Source organism: Rana temporaria, chromosome 8 (assembly GCF_905171775.1).
Source record: "Rana temporaria chromosome 8, aRanTem1.1, whole genome shotgun sequence".
Lineage (NCBI taxonomy): Eukaryota > Metazoa > Chordata > Amphibia > Anura > Ranidae > Rana > Rana temporaria.
Genome location: NC_053496.1, coordinates 156,554,302 through 156,572,923, shown reverse-complemented (window position 1 = coordinate 156,572,923; position 18,622 = coordinate 156,554,302). Strand labels below are relative to the sequence as shown.

Genomic DNA, 18,622 nt, shown 5'->3' with positions numbered 1-18,622 from the left:
TGCCTGCTTGTTGGTAGCCTGAGTATAACAACAGCTACACTCTGTAGTAATAATAGGTGGGTGTCTTCACCTCCAACAACACCTTTGTAAAAAAATTAAATTGCACAATTCTATGTTGTACTTTGTCACAATTCAGTAAGAACTACTAATTTTCATTGTCATGCTGCAATACAACATTTTACAAGTAGATGCTGTTGGAAAAGACCTAGAGGTACTAGCTTTCAGTTCAGGTATGTTATAGGATCCATTCAAAAGAGGGGGACTCCACTGTGTTTTTCAAGTCAGGTTAATACATATATTTTTTATTAATCTGTTTTAATGTATAAAACCTTTTTATGCATACATTTTAATTGCATTATTCCCTTTTATACATGGGGCATCCACATTTGTTAATTAAATATGGAAACTCTGTTTAGTGGTGCTGCACAAACGTTGTATAAAGTTTTCCCCCCACTACTAAACACCTGTAAACTGTGTATTTTTTTAAAAATTTGACAATTATAAAATAATAAATACAGTAATTTTATTGCTGCCATTGCCTTTATGGAAGGGGATGTTTATTGCTACTGTTAAACACCAGTGAAGGGGGCTATTTATTAACGACAGTGCCACTCAACACCAATTAGGGTTTTGGATATTTAGTGCTGATACCAGCACTGAACACCAATGATGGGGAGTCATTTTGTGACTGACACCAGTGAAGAGAGAGTTTTATTATTGCTAACCCTGCCACTGTAAAGGGAGGTATTAACCTTGATACAGCCACTGATACCAATAAAGGGGGGATATTATTGTTGATTTAGACTGACCCCAACCAAGGGGTTGTTTATTATTGCTGCCACTGACATCAATTAAGGGGTTTATTAATGCTGCCCCAGCCCAGAACTGAACCCCATATGGCTGTATCTGTGGCAGTGTGTTGCTTCTATACAGAATGGTGTAAGAAGGGGACCCAGAGACAATACTAAGGTGAGAGATGCGGCCCCTGAAGATGGAACTTCCTCAAAGGTGACTATTAGCTGGATTCAAGATGGCGGGCGCATAGTTGCGGCGGCGTAGCGTATGGCATTTACACTACGCCGCCGTAAGTTTGCAAGGCAAGTATTGTATTCACAAAGTACTTGCCTGCAAAGTTACGGCGGTGTAGCATAAATGGGGCCGGCGTAAGCGAGCCTAATTCAAATGAGTATTTGGGGGGCGTGTTTTATGTATATGAAGTGTGACCTGATGTGATTAACGTTTTTTAAGAACGGCGCATGCGCCGTCCCTGTACATATCCCAGTGTGCATTGCGGCTAAGTACGCCGCACGGACATATTGGTTTTGACGTGGACGTAAATTACGTCCAGCCCTATTCACGGACGACTTACGCAAACAACGTAACATTTTCAAATTTCGACGCGGCCTATCTCTTACGGAAACGGCGTATCCTTACTGCGACGGGCGGACGTACGTTCGTGAATAGGCGTATCTAGTGATTTACATATTCTACACCGAACGCAATGGGAGCGCCACCTAGCGGCCAGCCTAAATATTTCACCCACAAGATAGGACGGCGCAACCCGTCGAATCTTAGATAGGTTTACGTGTATCTCTGTTTGAGAATACACTTAAACTTAGGACAGCGCAAATTCCGAGTTAGGTCGGCGTATCTACTGCTACGCCGGCCTAACTCTTACTGAATCGAGCTATATGCCTTTTATGATATGCATGTCTTTTCCTGGTTTTATTTTTGTCATCACCAAATTAGAAGTTCTTTAAAATGGTTCCATTAGATGTATATCTCACAACAGTTACACTGTTGCTGTGGCCCAGATATTGCTGTTTTTAGGGCATTGGTCACCGATGATAAGCATTAAAAAGGATGGGGGGGGGGGATGTAGTGAATCATGACAATACATCCCTAAAAAATACAACACTAAATTAGTCCTACACTTACAAATCCCAAAACCTTCAGCACTAACTTAGTCCCCAAAAGATGAAAACACAGCACTGTGGGCAAACCTCACAACATTTTGAGATGGGAATGAGGGACACCTATCAGCAAACGTATGCAGGCATAGGACACACCCCCTTGCCACGCCCCCTTAAAGGAGAATTGTACAAATAACAAGATTGGTTAAACCCAAAAGTGTTTGTTTTTTTTTAACTACGACTATTCCTTTATATTGGGTTTTGGAATTTACAAATACAGCAATTTAGAAATCAGATGAAAGGTTTAGCACTGGGAAACACTTGTTGATAGATAACAAGTACATTTTTTATATACAACTTTATGGATCTGACCAAAATGAGGGACAAATGAGGAGGAATGAGGGACATTGCTCCAAATCAGGGACAGTGCCTCAAAATCAGGGACAGTTGGGATCTATGACTGTGGGTTACAATTTAGCAGTTGTGCCAAGACAGAGGCAGCAAATGGACAATAACAGGAAGAGACAGTCATTAAAATGCAGGTTTATTCATCACAGCTGCCAAAGACCCCCTCTTACTTCTACTGCAAAGACTCCAGTAACAGGCATTAGGCTCCATCTTCATTTGGACATGGATATCCCCTCAGTGTCTAGAGGGAAGTGTGAGAGACAGAGGAGTGCTTTCCTGCCCTGCAATGTTGGCCCTCTGTTTTTAGCCTGTTGTGTTTCTGTAGTACTGATACTTGTATCACAGAACTACAGAATTCCAGTCATAGAAATACAGTCTAGACATCAAATATTAGTAATGATTTGCCAGAGTCTTCAGGCTAATACCAAAAGTTACCAGCTTAGGTATTTACCCATAAGCACTGGAACATTATCATCTCCTTTGTAGGTTAATGGGACTCCCAGTTTGGGCCTAATCCATTTTCTGAGACTTTCCTCCCATCAGCAGTTCTTCCACAGTTATCCAGACTATTTTGAAACAAAACGACCTATCTAACTCATTTGCAAGTACCTTGTAATGAAACAAAATGAAAGTGAAATAGACTTCTAGTGAAGACTACACTCAGTCCTTCACAGTTTTTTCCTTTCTCCTTACACAGTTCACATGAATTGTGGTACACCCCACTCTTGGTTCATGAAGCTCCACTTGTTAACAGTCGATGGGCATTTGGAATGAACCAGAGAAGTCTTCGCTTTATAGAACGTTGCATTCAGAACTTGCCTACCATCTGTGTCCGGAAAAAAGGGCTGGATCATCCGATTGCCTGGGGCTTAATAGAGAACTCCATGGAAATACGCATGGGCTATACCCTTTCTGATTACAGGAATCTTGGTCTCGCACATAACGTACTACTCAAGCTTGCAGCAGCCAATTATGAAAAAGAAGCTCCAACTTATGTACATACAGCACCTGATAATATACCAAGTCAAGCTTCTATACTAAAGGCAGGGTTTCAACTCACTGGCAGATGGGAGCAATGTTACTTCAAGCAAAAGAGCTAAACATACTAAACGTACAAGCTATCAAAAAACTGCAAACCAGCAAAACTACCCTGTTTCAAAGGAAACCTGCTGGTGCATAAGAAACCAGCTCACATTTATCCTGGTGCCAGTTCTAGACCACAGTTTTTTTAAGACATTTTTAAGAATAAGAAGGTTCACACAATCTTACCCGGAGATCAGAGGAGTCTATCAAACAGATAGTGGCACTGTGGATAGTGACACATGTGGAAAAAACTATTTAGGTACATCATTTACAGAGGTTAGAACAGGGATCCTCAAACTACGGCCCTCCAGCTGTTGTAGAACTACACATCCCATGAGGCTTTGTAACACACTGACATTCACAGACATGACTAGGCATGATGGGAATTGTAGTTCCTGAACAACTGGAGGGCCGTAGTTTGAAGACCCATGGGTTAGAAGATGCATCAATGCCTTTTTATTAACAAAGAAAATAACTTTCATTCTCACAAATAGCTATGACAGGTTTTTCAAGGTGTGGAGCTCATGGAATCAATGATATCACCAAACTTGTATTGCTAAATGTCTGACAATCCTGTGAGAAGCCAACCACAGGGGTCTGGGGGTCTCTTTTGCCACACAATTTACTACCCTGTTTTTCCCACTTACAATCTTTCCCCTTTGCTGTCATTATTCACTTTCCTTCCTTTTTCGCCTTTTTTTGCAATTGAGCACCTGACAAAAAGCCCCTCTATCCCTTCCCTTCCCTTACTTCCCTTTTGCAATCACACCTAATACTTCCTAAAACAAGCATTAGTCGCTAATATACTATGGACTTATAAAGTAGAACTATAGGCAAAACTTTTTTTTTCAGTTTGGATAGAATAATGGAGGGTTATAACCCCTGTCATATTTTTTTTTCGCCATCTATGTCCTATTGCAGAGATTTCTCTTCACTTCCTATCCCATAACCAAACAGGAAGTGAGAGGAAATCTATGCAAATTAAGGGTATTCCTTGGGGACCCCCAGGTCATCAGAACTCTTTGTTTATGTGTTTTGTATGAAATTGTGTAATCATAAAACTTTTTCATACATATTACTTGTGAATATGACTGCTTTCTGCTCAACAGCAAATAAAAACTTTTGTTTCACTCAAGTATCATCATTCAAGAATATGCGATTCAAATATCCTTGTACAGGCAGTAGACACTGGGGGTTCCTCCACACCAAGATCATTATGGCTGAATGATATATATGTAGCATGGCCCCCTTGGGGACTGCTTGGATTTACTTGCTCATCTGCATCACCATGACCATGTGAACATTCCAAACCACCTGACACTCTGGGTTCAGACATCCTTGTACCACCTTTAAAGCGGTGGTTCCCCTAAAAATAAAATGTTGACATCGCATTTAGCAAATAAATTACAGTTAGAATCGGCTTGTTTTATTTAAAAAATACCTCCGTACGTATCGTTTCCATTATTCGGTCCCACCGCCACTTCCGGGTACGATGCAGGCGGTGGGCGTTCCTAATTGATTGACAGGCATCCGAACGACGCATCCATCGCGTCACGAGATGCCGAAAAAAGCCGAACGTCGGTGCGGCTCTATACGGCGCATGCGCACCGACGTTCGGCTTTTTTCGGCATCTCGTGACGCGATGGATGCGTCGTTCGGATGCCTGTCAATCAATTAGGAACGCCCACCGCCTGCATCGTACCCGGAAGTGGCGGTGGGACCGAATAATGGAAACGATACGTACGGAGGTATTTTTTAAATAAAACAAGCCGATTCTAACTGTAATTTATTTGCTAAATGCGATGTCAACATTTTATTTTTAGGGGAACCACCGCTTTAAGCAATAAGACAGAACTCAATATGTTTATATTCTGTTAATATTTACTGAAATGCTTCAGATAAGTCATAGTTGTACAAGAGGGGTGTTGAACTGAGCTTTGGTTAACAGCATCAGCTCGGTAGAATGATTCCCCCAGTGAAACAGTTAAGGTAGTTAGCAACAACAGGATACTATATATACATATGTACAAAGTTAAGCATAGATTCTGACAATACTTCTAAAAAGATAAACACAGGCCAGAGTTTTTAACCTTTTTCCTAATTAGAGATGAAGCTAAACAAGGATGGCATAATACCCTTTAAAGCGGTAGTTCACCCTCTCGTACTTGATGTTACCATCGAGACAGGCATTGTAGCGCGAGCTACAGTATGCCTGTCCCGATTTTTTTAACCCCGTACTCACCTCGTAGTCGTCCATCGTAGATTCCGGCTCCCGCGGGGAATGGGCGTGCCTATGGAGAGGGAGGATGATTGACGGCCGGCCCTGGCACGTCACTCTCCCCGAAGACAGCCGGAGTAGGTCTCGGCTCTTCACGGCGCGTGCGCACAGGCTATGCGCACGCGTCGTGAAGACCAAGCCTATTTCGGCTATTTCCGGAGAAGCGTGACGCGCCAGAGCCGGCCGTCAATCATCCTCCGTCTCCAGAGGCACGCCCATTCCCCGGTATCTTCGATGGACGACTACAAGGTGAGTATGGGGGGAAAAAATTCGGGACAGGCATACTGTAGCTCGCGCTACAATGCCTGATTTAAAGGTAAAAGGAAAAAAAAATGTTTTTTTCCCGTCGATAGGGTGAACCCCCGCTTTAAGTAGCAATGACAAATGTCCCCGTTGCGGACCTTATGGTCTTCACCGGCAGTCGGAGCTCATTAACTGTATCCAATAAGGTGTAGTAACAGAGTGATAGTATATCTTGTGCTTACAGCAGCTAAAACTGCCCTTGTACAGTGTTTGAATAGAAGTGCAGTGAAGTGTTCCCAAAGTAATGCTGTCTGTACACAGTGTCCTAGCAAAACAACCAAGGAAAGACTTGCAAAGGTGGGCAATTGCCCTCTCACCAACGACCAGGCCGATCAACCGCCTTCCAGACAGCAACTCCCGAATAGACATCCTGACTGTGGACACGCTTGTGATGATCAATCGAATATGGAACACAAACGTGCGTTGCTGTATGGTCAAGTTGGTGCTGGTCAGATGTCAGAATGAACAGCAGGCAGCGCTGAACCCCTTCTCCGTCGGACAGGAATTTTGCACACACCCGCGTGGTAGGCCACAATCTCACTCTTCCTGCACAGAGAGATCCGTCACACACGAGGCCTGGGAAGAAGAGAGGCTGGCGTGGGTCTCTGGTTTCTTTTATAGACCTTCCCAGCTATCTCCCTGATGGTAGCAAAAATCCCTGGGATATGTGGTCCGAGCATATGGCCATGCAGGGGAATAGCCATCTGGTGGAACTACTAATCCCTTTGGTTGGGCTCACAAATATGATGTCAGTTTAGTAACACCGGGCACTAGGGGGATATTATAGTATACAGATAGGGCAGGGAATAACTGTTTGTTGCAATTGTAGTCCTTACTGCTACATCTAGGGTGTCATTTTTGTCATTTTCCCCTCTATACACACATCTTACTGACACCTGTGTCATGAATTGGTTCTTTGCCACTTAGGTGACCTGTGCTACACATATGCAGGACAAAGCAATATGTTCACTTAATTGCTTCCTCCCAATGCTTATAATCAATTTTTTTTGCTCCCCCAATCAGGTTTGCCTGCAGGGATGCAAAAAAAAAAAAAACTATGTACACGCTATGTCAGTAATGAGTGAGTATATGCAGATGCAATTTATTTATATTTTTGCTTTGCCCAGCATGGTTGGGTTATAAATAGTGATACATTTTTTTTTACCCTGGTTTCGGATCAGAGAACGTTACTGAAGTTTTGATCCACAGTCCAAACCCTTACACATGAATGGGATAAAAAAAAGGTCATTATCTAAGCTAATAGTCAAGGGATTGGCAAAGAAATTGCATGGAGGGCCAGGAACTGACATGGGAGACTTGTATCAAGGGAAAAAATATAAAAATGCAAGTCTTTTTATTTACATACTTGAGCGATGTCTTAGACCTCTTTCACACTCAGAAGGTTTTCAGGCACTTTTGCGCTAAAAATAGCGCCTGAAAACTGCTCCTATTCATTTCAACAGATGCTTTCACAATGGGGCGGTGCATTTGCAGGGAGGTGAAAAAAGTCCTGCAATCAGCATCTTTGGGGAATGTTTGGAGCCCTTTACAAAATGCTTCAAAAACCCCCCCCTGCCCAAAATGGATTCAAAAGCACTGCAAAACTACTCTTTTTTGTTTCATTTTAAGGTCACCGCTAGCGCATCAAATGCGCCTCAAAAGCAACCAGCGTTTTATCTGCCGTTTTTGCAGCGCTTCAGTGTGAGTAGTTGTAGGTAGTTTTTGCCTTCTAGTATGTATTTTGTGTAGCAGTAATAACTGAGCATTGCAGCAGCAACACAGCAAAATAACTATTGTGAGGTATTTACTTAAAAAAAAAAAAGCGATTATCATATAAATTGCCAAGCAAGTCAGACTATAGCTTTTTGTGATCTACGTAACACATTGTACAAGCCACAAACCACAATCCTCAAACCCCTTTTGTGGAGCTCAGGCAGCTGATGTGCTGAACATGAATATGAATCAGTTGAAAAAAAAAAAATACAATTAAAGTAGGATATTCCAAACTCAACAGTCCAAAGTATTGTAGAGACTCATTGCCTATCAAGCAAGCATTTGTACAATGTCAGAGGAAGAGATGAAAAGGTAAAAGGTAAAAATATATATATATTTCAGTTTATTAGATCATAGCCAAGAGCCAGAAATATTGTACTGACACACAGCACACCATATAAGTGTTTTTTTATTATTTGAATCTGGAAGCCCCCTTGTTAATCCCACCCCATGAATGAATATGGGGTACACTGTACCCCTACTCATTCACCAAAAAAAGTGTAAAAAAGTAAATAAAAAAACACAACAGTTTTTGACAAGTACTTTATTAAAAAACAGAAAAATAAATGTCCCCTCGAAGTAGATACAACATAAATCACGATGTCCGCCAATACCGCCGACTGAAAATAAAAAATACAGTTCTTCTTAGTAGACACTTAAAGCGGAGGTTCACCCAAATAACATCTATATCAGACTAAATTCTTTATACTTCTAACATGTACAATTGGCATTTTTTTTTTTTTTTTTTAGGCTGCACATATCTTATAATCTATATTTGAAATCCAGCTTCCGGGTACTTCTCCCGCGGGAGTAGGCGTTTCCAAGCTGATTGATGTCTATCAGAAAATGTTCCCCCCCGGCGCATAAGGCCCCGCCCCCCGTATTGCACAGTTGCGTCACGAGTGTCACAGTTTTTCTGAAAGAACCCGAACATGCAGAGCGGCAAGTCAGCTCTACACACCTGCGCACCGACTAGGAGCCGTGAGAGCTGACTGCGCATGCGCCGTATAGAGCTGACGCGCAGCTCTGCATGTTCGGGTTCTTTCGGAAACTCCGTGACGCAACTACGCAATACGGGGGGCGGGGCCTTATTCGCCGGGGGGAACATTTTCTGATAGACATCAATCATCTGGGCGAACTCCCAGATTACATTGCGACTCAGCTTGGAAACGCCTACTCCCGCATGAGAAGTACCTAGAAGCCGGATTGCAAATATAGATTATAAGGTATGTGCAGCCTAAAAAAAAAATGCCAATTGTACATGTTAGAAGTATAAAGAATTTAGTCTGATATAGATGTTATTTGAGTGAACCTCCGCTTTAAGGTCAATACTGGCTTGATGCAGAGAAATACACAGCTGAAGAAAGGAAACTTTAAGGGATAACCAAAATGAAATGGAGTCTCTAAAGCTAAACTCCAAAGGAGGATCACATGCTCACCCACAATTTTCAGTGGAACTCCCATCTTGGATTCAAGCCTGTATTAAATGTTTATTTGAATAGTAAGGGTTTTAAATAAACGGTGAAAGATTTAAAACAGCTTAATTACACTGACATAACAAAAAAAAAGGTACACAGCCAGCCCCATTATAATTTCCTTTTAAAAACTTGGTTTCTGTTCACATTTTTTCTTCCCCTTTAAATATCATTTTATGTTTCAAATTTTTTCCCAGGGATCTGCAATACTCATCGCTCGTCTCGGACGAAGCACACCTCGTGAACGCTCTCTGGGGTTTTGGTGGTAACGAACGAAGTGAGCGTTACCTAAGTCGGTGCATCCAGAGCTTCCCCACAGTGTGCATGAGGAGAGGAGGCGTAGGAGCACCCCTTTCATGGGTGATAAGTGAGCAGTCTTCAGAAATGCGTGTGGGCTACACAGACAAACTTTACCGAGGCCAAGGAGTGTTTCGTACCATGATTGGAAGGCTGGCCACACAGTTGGAGTCCCTTGGAACTCCACTGTACTGTCATGTGGCCCCGGACAACAAGAGCAGCCAAGCCGCAACACTGGCAGCTGGATTCCCGTTGGCAGGAAGATGGCAGCAGTGGAATTTTTAGCCTTTGTAATATCTGGACTGTGCCTTCTCATCTATTTTATGGTGCTCAACTTGCAATAAGTAAAAGCAGGACGTGCTAAATTGTAACTCCAGCCAAAACATTTTTTAGTTTTGTATAGAGTTACAGAACCTCCCCCTGTTTTTTGGTGTCTGTAGCAGCAGTTGGGAGATTTATCCATTTATATATGTCCCACTTACAGTTTTACTGCTGATGTCGTGTCCTGGTAACAGAGATTCTCCTTCCCTTTTCCCCAGCACTGACATGACAGAAAGGATCTAACTGTTCTTCATCCTGACAAAAACCTAAAGAGTAATGCCGCGTACACACGACCGTTTTTTCGGGGTTTTAAAATTTTTTAAGCGGAGCTCCACCCTAAAGTGGAACTCACGTTGATCGGAACCCGCCCCCCCTCCGGTGTCACATTTGACACCTTTCAGGGGGAGGGGGATGCAGATACCTGTCTAAAGACAGGTATTTGCACCCACTTCCGGCCACACGTCTCGGGCAAAAGACGGGTTTTTCCAGACTTCCCGTCTGTTCCCCGTTGTGTGCTGGGAACGCTCTGCTCCCAGCACACAGCGTGTGAGCCAATCGGCAGGCGCAGCGCGACTCGCGCATGCGCCGTAGGGAACCGGGTAGTGAAGCCGGAGCACTTCACTTCCTGGTTCCCTCAATGTGGATGGCGGGGGGAGCAGCAGAGAGACGAGCGATCGCTCATCCTCTGCTGCGGACGGCGCTGAACTCCAGGACAGGTAAGTGTCCTAATATTAAAAGTCAGCAGCTGCAGTATTTGTTACTGGCACATCCGCTTTAATTTTTAATGGTCTAGAAAAAACGACCTTTTTTTCAACCTGATCATTAAACCGGCCTTGCCTACACACGATCGTGAAAAAAAAATGCTCTAGCAAAGCGCGATGACGTACAGCACGTACAACGGCACTATAAAGGGGAAGTTCCATTCGGATGGCGCCACCCTTGGGGCTGCTTTTGCTGATTTCGTGTTAGTAACAGACACTTTTCAGTCTGTTACAGCGTGATGAATGTGCTTACTCCATTACGACCGCTAGTTTTACCAGAACGCTCCCTCATAACTTGCTTCTGAGCATGCACGTTTTTTTCACGTCGTTAAAGCCCAAACACGACCATTTTTTACGACGTTAACGACAACGTTAAAAACTACGTGAAAAATTAGAGCATGTTCTACATTTTTAATGGCCATTTTTTACATCGTGAAAAATGCTCTGGAGCCCACACACGATTGTTTTTAATGACATTTTTTTACAACCCGAAAAACGGTCGTGTGCATTACTCGTTTTTTGTTGAGGAAATAAAAAAAATTCACCTCTGGCTGGTCTACTGTATGTACATGTGCAAGAATTTTACCAAACGTTGTTGCAGATTCCTACCTTTTGGTATTCTGAAAAAAATAGCTGTTTGTTTGTAATCATATGCAACGTGAATGTGAGTGATTTTATAATAATCAGTCAGCTGCTGCACTTGCAGTGTTTTAAGTGGCAGGGTCTGAATCCCTGTAGATGTGTGAACAAATAAAATTACATTTAGAGCTGATTAAAACATGCAGAAGTGATTCCTAAAAAAAATATATTATTTCGATAATGTGAAATGCGCAAACAGATGCAAAGTGAATTTTTTTTAAAGTGAAATCTTCAACTGTGCTCTCCGCATTACCTCCACATCACCACAGTGGCCAAATTGTAGGCTTATCAGAAAGGCACGGCCCCCAAAGTAAGAGTGATCGAAGAGTGCTTGTTGAAAAGGAAAACCCGGAAGCTCTTATCCTTGTACCCTACATTAGTTTGCATTCAATCCAGTAGATAAACAGCAAGCAATAAGATAAAATAGGCCAAATACCAACTAGTGTAAATCCATGATCCATGAATGCATTTATTTTAAAATTCATTAAAGGGTAATACTCCTTTAGTGGGAAAAATTATAATACTATGTATAGCGCCCTGCTCCTGTTGAGTAGGCTCTATTTTGCAAATTTAGTTATCTGAGCTGTAGTTTAGCTGTGGGTGTCGCTGTCACCAGGGGTCAAGGTTGGAACTGCAATAGGCTGGGTGTATTGGGTGCTTCTTGCCTAGAAGCAGCTCAGTGGAGTGGTCCCCGCCGCTGTGCATTCTGGTGAGGGGTACTTAAGGGACAGACATCATTCTGGTGGGGTCTTCTGATCCTGACCTGAGGGCCCTCCTGGCCTCAGGGATGTGTTAGCAATCTTTTGGTCTCTGGGCCTGCTGGCCCGAGGCTCAGTTACTGCGAGTAGGCCAAGAAGTTTTGGGGCCTACTAGTCCAGGGGTAGTCCTGTGCTGTCTTCTCTGCAGGAAGAAGCCGAACAATTGAGGATTCAATTAGAGGATGCATCCTGGCCTCATAGTGCAGCCGGTTTGGCTGAAAGATCCTGGCACCGTGAGCTGTGTAATTTCTTTGAACTTTGCAAAATTCATGTGTGGTTGCATGGTCCTGTGACAGAGGACCGTGTAATGACTCGACAGCATTCATCAAGTCTGTGGCAGAGACTTTTGAACGAGCTTCGCACCGGCTGCTAGGTCAGTGAGAGAGGCCTATCCGGTGGTCGCTGGATTCAGTGTGGGAACAGTTGTCCTCTGGATCCAAGATCATACCCACAATCCGCAAAGCAAGGTACTTGAATCTTCCCTAACCCTCTGTCCCTATAACAGAACTTGTTTAGTAAAAAAGCTTGAAGAAAAAGAAACCAAGTGTTGGTGTGGACATTTATAACTCTTTAAGAAGGACCCCTAGGATAAGCATGGTGAAGAGTAAGGTAACGGCAGGCCCAAATCTAAACCAGCAGCTCCTTCGGGGGTAGTGTTACATATAAAATAGTATATACTATTGTGACTCAAGTCCTATTATAATTGAATGTTATTAAAAATTACCTTTCCTTTCCAATCTGCAGCTCTGTAATTCTCTGTAAAATGCAATATGGCAACCACAGAATGTGTACAGAACACCCCTCAGAAACATAATTTCCTGCTTGTGTGATTGGCTCACTGATTTCCCAGAAGTCTACCCTAAGATACAAGTCAGATTTTAAGCATCCTCTGCAACAAAAATTACATTTTTTGTGAGATACTACCAATAGGAAATCATGTCTAAAGGGATGCAGATGCCGCAATTTTCCTCATTAAAGCCCTGCAGGGGTAGCAGCTGATTTATAATTAAGAAACCGCTCCCATCAGATAAACTTTCCACATGGACACAGACAAACACACATGGATTTCTTCAGAATAACAAAAGGTAGAAATATGTACATAGATAAAATCAGAAGGTCCAAAAGCTACATACACCCACACTACAGGTACCACCAAAGCACCAGGAGCAAATATATAGCCAGATTCAGGGAGAGATACGCCGGCGTATCAGTAGATACGCCGTCGTAACTCAGAATCTGCGCCGTCCTATATTTAAGTGTATTCTCAAATTGACATACACTTAAATCTAGCTAAGATACAACCGCCGGCACCGTCGTATCTTAGCTGTCTATTTCCGCCGGCCGCTAGGGGCGTGTACGCTGATTTACGCCTAGAATGCGTAAATCAGGGAGATACGCCTATTCACGAACGTACACTTGCCCGTCGCAGTAAAGTTACGCCGTTTACGTAAGGCGTTTTCAGGCCTAAAGATATTCCACCAAAAAGATGGCGCAGCCAATATTAAGTATGGACTTCGGCCCCGCCGTCGAATTTCACGTCGTTTGCGTAAGTCGATTCAGAATAGGGCTGGATGTAGGTTACGTTCACGTCGAAACCAATGAGTCTTTGCGGCGTAATTTGGAGCATGCGCACTGGGATACGTCCACGGACGGTGCATGCGCCGTTCGTTTAAAACGTCAATCACGCCGGGTCACGATTCATTAGCATAAAACACGCCCACCTCATCACAATTTGAATTAGGCGCGCTTACGCCGGCCCATTTACGCTACGCCGCCGTAACTTAGGACGCAAGTGCTTTGTGAATACAGCACTTGCCTCTCTAACTTACGGCGGCGTAGCGTATATGAGATAAGCTACGCCTGCCTAACGTTATGCACGTCTTTTTGAATCCACCTAATAGTGTTTAAAGCTGCCACTTAAATTAAACAGATAATCATAAGCATTTACTGTGTAAATTAATAGGAAATAGCGGCGCTGTTAGTTAAAGTGACTTTAAATCATGAATAACAAATTACACAGTGACAAGTGATAATCATTAACATACATTGGTCATTCTGAATTGCATGAATGATTGAACAAAGTTTACAACTGAACAATCCATTAAACAAGCGTGAAAGCTCAGTGTGATTCAACACTGTGTAGTATGAAAGGATTAACTTAAAAAAACAGCGTGCAAATGAAGACTCGGCTCCCCTTTAGATGCGCACTCACCAGATGAAGTTGCCTTGCACTCTTGTGCTCGACAAATACACGACAGCTCACAAAGGGTTAAATCATCCATCGATATCCAATTGTGAAAGTAGGTCTCATGGAAAATCCACAAATAAAGAAACAAAGTGCTCCAATAGTGCAGAATCGTTTGATGAAAATGTATTCAAGTTAAAAAATGCTTCTAACATTACACTCACATGGGATCAAATAAATAAAAGCATGTAACAAGTCCACTGAAGCAGCAAGGAACTGGCATAACATGGTCACAGCGGACCAGCGTGTGTGAACGGTATCTCACCCACACAAAATCGTAACCCTCGGAACGTCACTTCCGGTATTGCGTCCAACATCACTAATGGTTGCCGTACACCCACGTGCCGACGCGTTTCATCATCATGTCTTCCTCCTGATTGGCTGGATAGTGTTATCATAGATTAACATATTATTAATAACAAGAAAGACAACACCAAACCAAAGCGACTCTGTCACTGATTGCAGCCAATAATGTAAATTAGCAGTGTATGTTAAAAAATGTTATATACTTACTATAACAATGAACTAACAAAATAAATATATACATTTTAAAATTATTTATAAAATTACATGTAAAACATGAGGAACCCATTCCTATTATTAGTATTACCATAAGCCAATCAAAATCATGAATTAAATTAAAAAAAATACTTATGAAACAATTGAGAGCCAGCTCAATATTTTAACTTTTTAAAACTTTTTAATAGAAAAATCCATTTAGTTTCTCTTTGTGATAAGTCCCTAACTCGATTAGAGCCCCTCCATGATGGAAATACACAATCTACCCCACAAAATTGCAGTAGTGTGGGATCTTGATTGTGCTTTTCCCTAAAGTGAAGGGACACACTATGCTTTTTAAACCCTTTCTTTATATTGGCTACATGTTTGGCAAAACGAATCTTGGGGAGTCTTTTAGTCCTCCCCACATAGTACAACCCACATGGACACCACAACAAATAAACCACATGTGAGGTATTGCATGTGATAAATTCATCTATAGAAAATGATTTATTATGAATATTAATAATGCTAGATATACCCCTATTACTATGTTTTATCATTCTTTATGAAATGCATTTTCTACACAGATAAACTTTTTGCGATTCTGCACTGCGTCGCTTTAACTAACAATTGCGCAATCGTGCGTTGTGGCTCCCAAACAAAATTGGCGTCCTTTTTTCCCCACAAATAGAGCTTTCTTTTGGTGGTATTTGATTACCTCTGCGGTTTTGATTTTTTGCGCTATAAACAAAAATACAGCAACAATTTTGAAAAAAAATCTATATTTTCTACTTTTTGCTATAATTAATATTCCCTAAAAATATATTAAAAAAACTTTTTTTTTCCCTCAGTTTAGGCTGATACGTATTTTTCTACATATTTTTGGTTAAAAAAATGCAAGCGTTTTTTGATTGGTTTGCGCAAAAGTTATAGCGTTTACAAAATAGGGGATGGTTTTATGGCATTTTTTTTTATTATTATTTGTTTTTTACTAGTAATGGCCAGCGATCAGTGATTTTTTTTCGTGACTGCGACATTATGGCGGACACATCGGACACTTTTGACACATTTTTGGGACCATTGTAATTTTCATAGCGATCAGTGCTATAAAAATGCACTGGTTACTGTGAAAATGACACTGGCAGTGAAGGGGTTAACCACTAGGTGGCGCTATAGGGGTTAAGTGTTCCCTGCCTTGTGCTTCTAACTGTAGGGGGATGGGCTCTCTGTCACATGACACTGATCTCCGCTCCGAGTACACGGAGCCGAGATCAGTGTCATTCTTACTAGGCAGAGCAAGGAGAGGCTTGTTTACACAAGCATCTCCCCGCTCTATACCTCCGTGAGATGATCGCGGGGATCCCTGCGGCGATCGAGTCCGTGGGACCCGCGGTCCGACTCACGGGGAAGGCGGCAGGGTCGTGAGCTTGCCGGCGCGCTCACGACCACATGGCAGGCATTTAAAGGGCCATGTACAGGTACGTGATAATTCTGCCGACATATATCTACAGTGGGCGGTCCCTAAGCGGTTAAATCAATTTATATTTTTTGTTGGCCAGGTGGATCTAAAATATATACAAAAAATATACCAATATTTTTTTTTTAATCTTTTCAATTTTCCTAGGTTGGTAATGAAAATTTGAAATAAATCCCCACTGAAGTTGGTCAGATGGTGGCTGTTGATCCTTTTTAACAAGACATTGGGTTCTGGGTATATTGGCTATTTCATTAATTGTTTTATCCAGGACATCCTCCCTGTAACCTTTTTGCAAAAATTCCTCTTTAAGAACATTTGCCTGCAAGATAAAATCTTTTTGTTTAGTGCAGTTACATCTCACCCTCAGCATTTGGCCTTTCAGTATATTCCTAATCCAAGCTGGGTGATGTCCACTTTTTTTTTTCACCACTCAGACTTAACTTTCTTGGAGACTTTCTCATGAAAGATGGACCCCCATCGTCTCCGTTGAAGTTTAGCATCATATGCGGATAAATGATTACTTTTTCTAAATATGCGTGCTAATTCCCTTTTTTTTTTTTTTTTATCGTCTACTCTTTTCCTTCCCCCCCCCCCTTTTTTTTGGTGATTTTATAAAGGGATAAGTAGACTTAAAGAAAAGTAAGAAAATACATAAATAGAGCCAACATTACCCCCCTCCCTCTTATCCCCCCTCCCCACCATCTCGTGACTCCACTGTCCCATCTTTACAAATTTGGACCTATTACTACTTAACCTTTCTATAGCTCTCTCAGATTTTCCGCGAAGCTCCAGTTTTTTTAAAATTCTTTCCAGGTTACCCATTTGTCCCTGTGATCTACATTATGCTCCTCCACCCCATCCTTTAACTCCTCCCTCCTATATGTATTCTCCACGGAATCCATCCACTCCCATACTTGTGGGCTTTCCACTTCCCTCCACTTCTTAGGTATCAGTCGTTTGGCTGCATTGAGCAAGTGGGGAATCAGGGATCTTTTATATTCTTTTAAGGTCTCTTCCCCCCTGTGAAACAGGACAACCCATGGATCTTCTTGTATCTCTTTCTTAGTTATAACCTTGATCAGTGACAGTATTTTTTTCCAGTAATTTTTTTTTTTTCGGACAGTCCTACCACAGGTGGGCCATTGTCCCCCTTACTGCGCACCCTCTCCAACATTCCGCTGACTGCCCTTCTCTATAATTGCTGGTTTTGTCGGGGGTAGAATACCAACCCGTTATGCATTTAAAATTCATCTTGGCGGTCCTTACATCTACTGCCGAAGTATGGGTCAGATTGATGATTCTTGCTGCTGGCGTTTTCCCTCTAGGTACATCCAATTCTCTTTCCCATTTTAAGATATATTTTGGTATCTCTGACTCTTCCCCTTTCAACAGAAACCTGTAAATTTTGGAGACGTTACCTTTTGAACTATCGGTTATGCAAAGTTGTTCGATCAGTGTATACTCCTTACGTGGGCGCAAGGGTAGCGGTAGGCGCTTAATAAAGAGTGATAGCTGTAGATATCGCCATTCGTCTAACATCATGGATTCTATCTTGGATTTAATCTTGTGAAATGTCAAAATTTTACCCTTTTGAATTATATCCCTAACCTGGGTTCTATTTCTAATCCAATTTCCACCCACCCCTTTTGTCCATGGTGCAAAATATTCATTATCTTTAAGATCTAGAAGTGGGGAATTAAATTTCGATTTCAATTGTTTGTGTAGTCTATCCCAAATCCGTAGTGCGTTAAATGTAATTTCGTGTGTGGACGTGAGTAAGGTTCTATATTTTGGTGGATTCCAAATTATTCTCCCTAGTTGTGCCCTTGCAAGTGCGCATTCAATGTTAATCCATCTTTTGTCATGGTTCTCTTTGGCCCACTCTATAACCCGTGAAAGGACCGTAGCATAGTAATATTTTCTGATATCTGGAGCCGCCAGTCCACCCATTTTCTTATTTTTTTTTAGTACTTGAGCGGAAATCCTGTTTTTTATTTTTCCAAATGTAGTTCATCAGCAGAGAGTTTATTATTTTAATGTAAGTCTGTGGCAATGCTACTGGGATCATTTGAAATTTATATAAAATTTTAGGGACTAAGACCATTTTTACGACATTTATCCTTCCGAACCATGAGATTGGTCTGTTAAGGATAGTTTTAATTTCTCGTTTAATTTCATCTAACAGGGGAATGTAGTTTACTCTATACATTTTCTTTAGAGAGTTAGCTAGTTTTATACCCAGATAGTTTATCTCTTTCTGCCAAGAGAAGTTAAACACCTTTTGAAGGTGTCGTTCTTCCTCCTTATGAATATTAACGTTCAAGATCTCCGTCTTGGATACATTCATTTTAAAGTTAGAAACCTCGCCATACTGTTTTAAGTTGGCAATT

The 18,622-nt window shown here is 41.8% G+C and overlaps 1 protein-coding gene across 3 annotated transcripts in view; it reads left to right on the top strand.

Moving 5' to 3' along the window:
• LOC120909260 (glycine N-acyltransferase-like) overlaps window positions 1-10,161 on the top strand; it is a 42,942-nt gene extending 32,781 nt beyond the window's left edge. For 2 of the 3 annotated variants that reach the window (XM_040320993.1, XM_040320994.1), the window contains one exon: window positions 3,019-3,680. In XM_040320993.1, the coding sequence (XP_040176927.1) occupies window positions 3,019-3,421 (403 nt within the window). In that variant the 3' untranslated portion in view covers window positions 3,422-3,680. Of the gene's footprint in view, window positions 1-3,018; window positions 3,681-9,430 lie in introns of those variants that run through there. The other variant, XM_040320995.1, reaches the window with a different exon arrangement.
• Window positions 10,162-18,622: the final 8,461 nt, after the last annotated feature.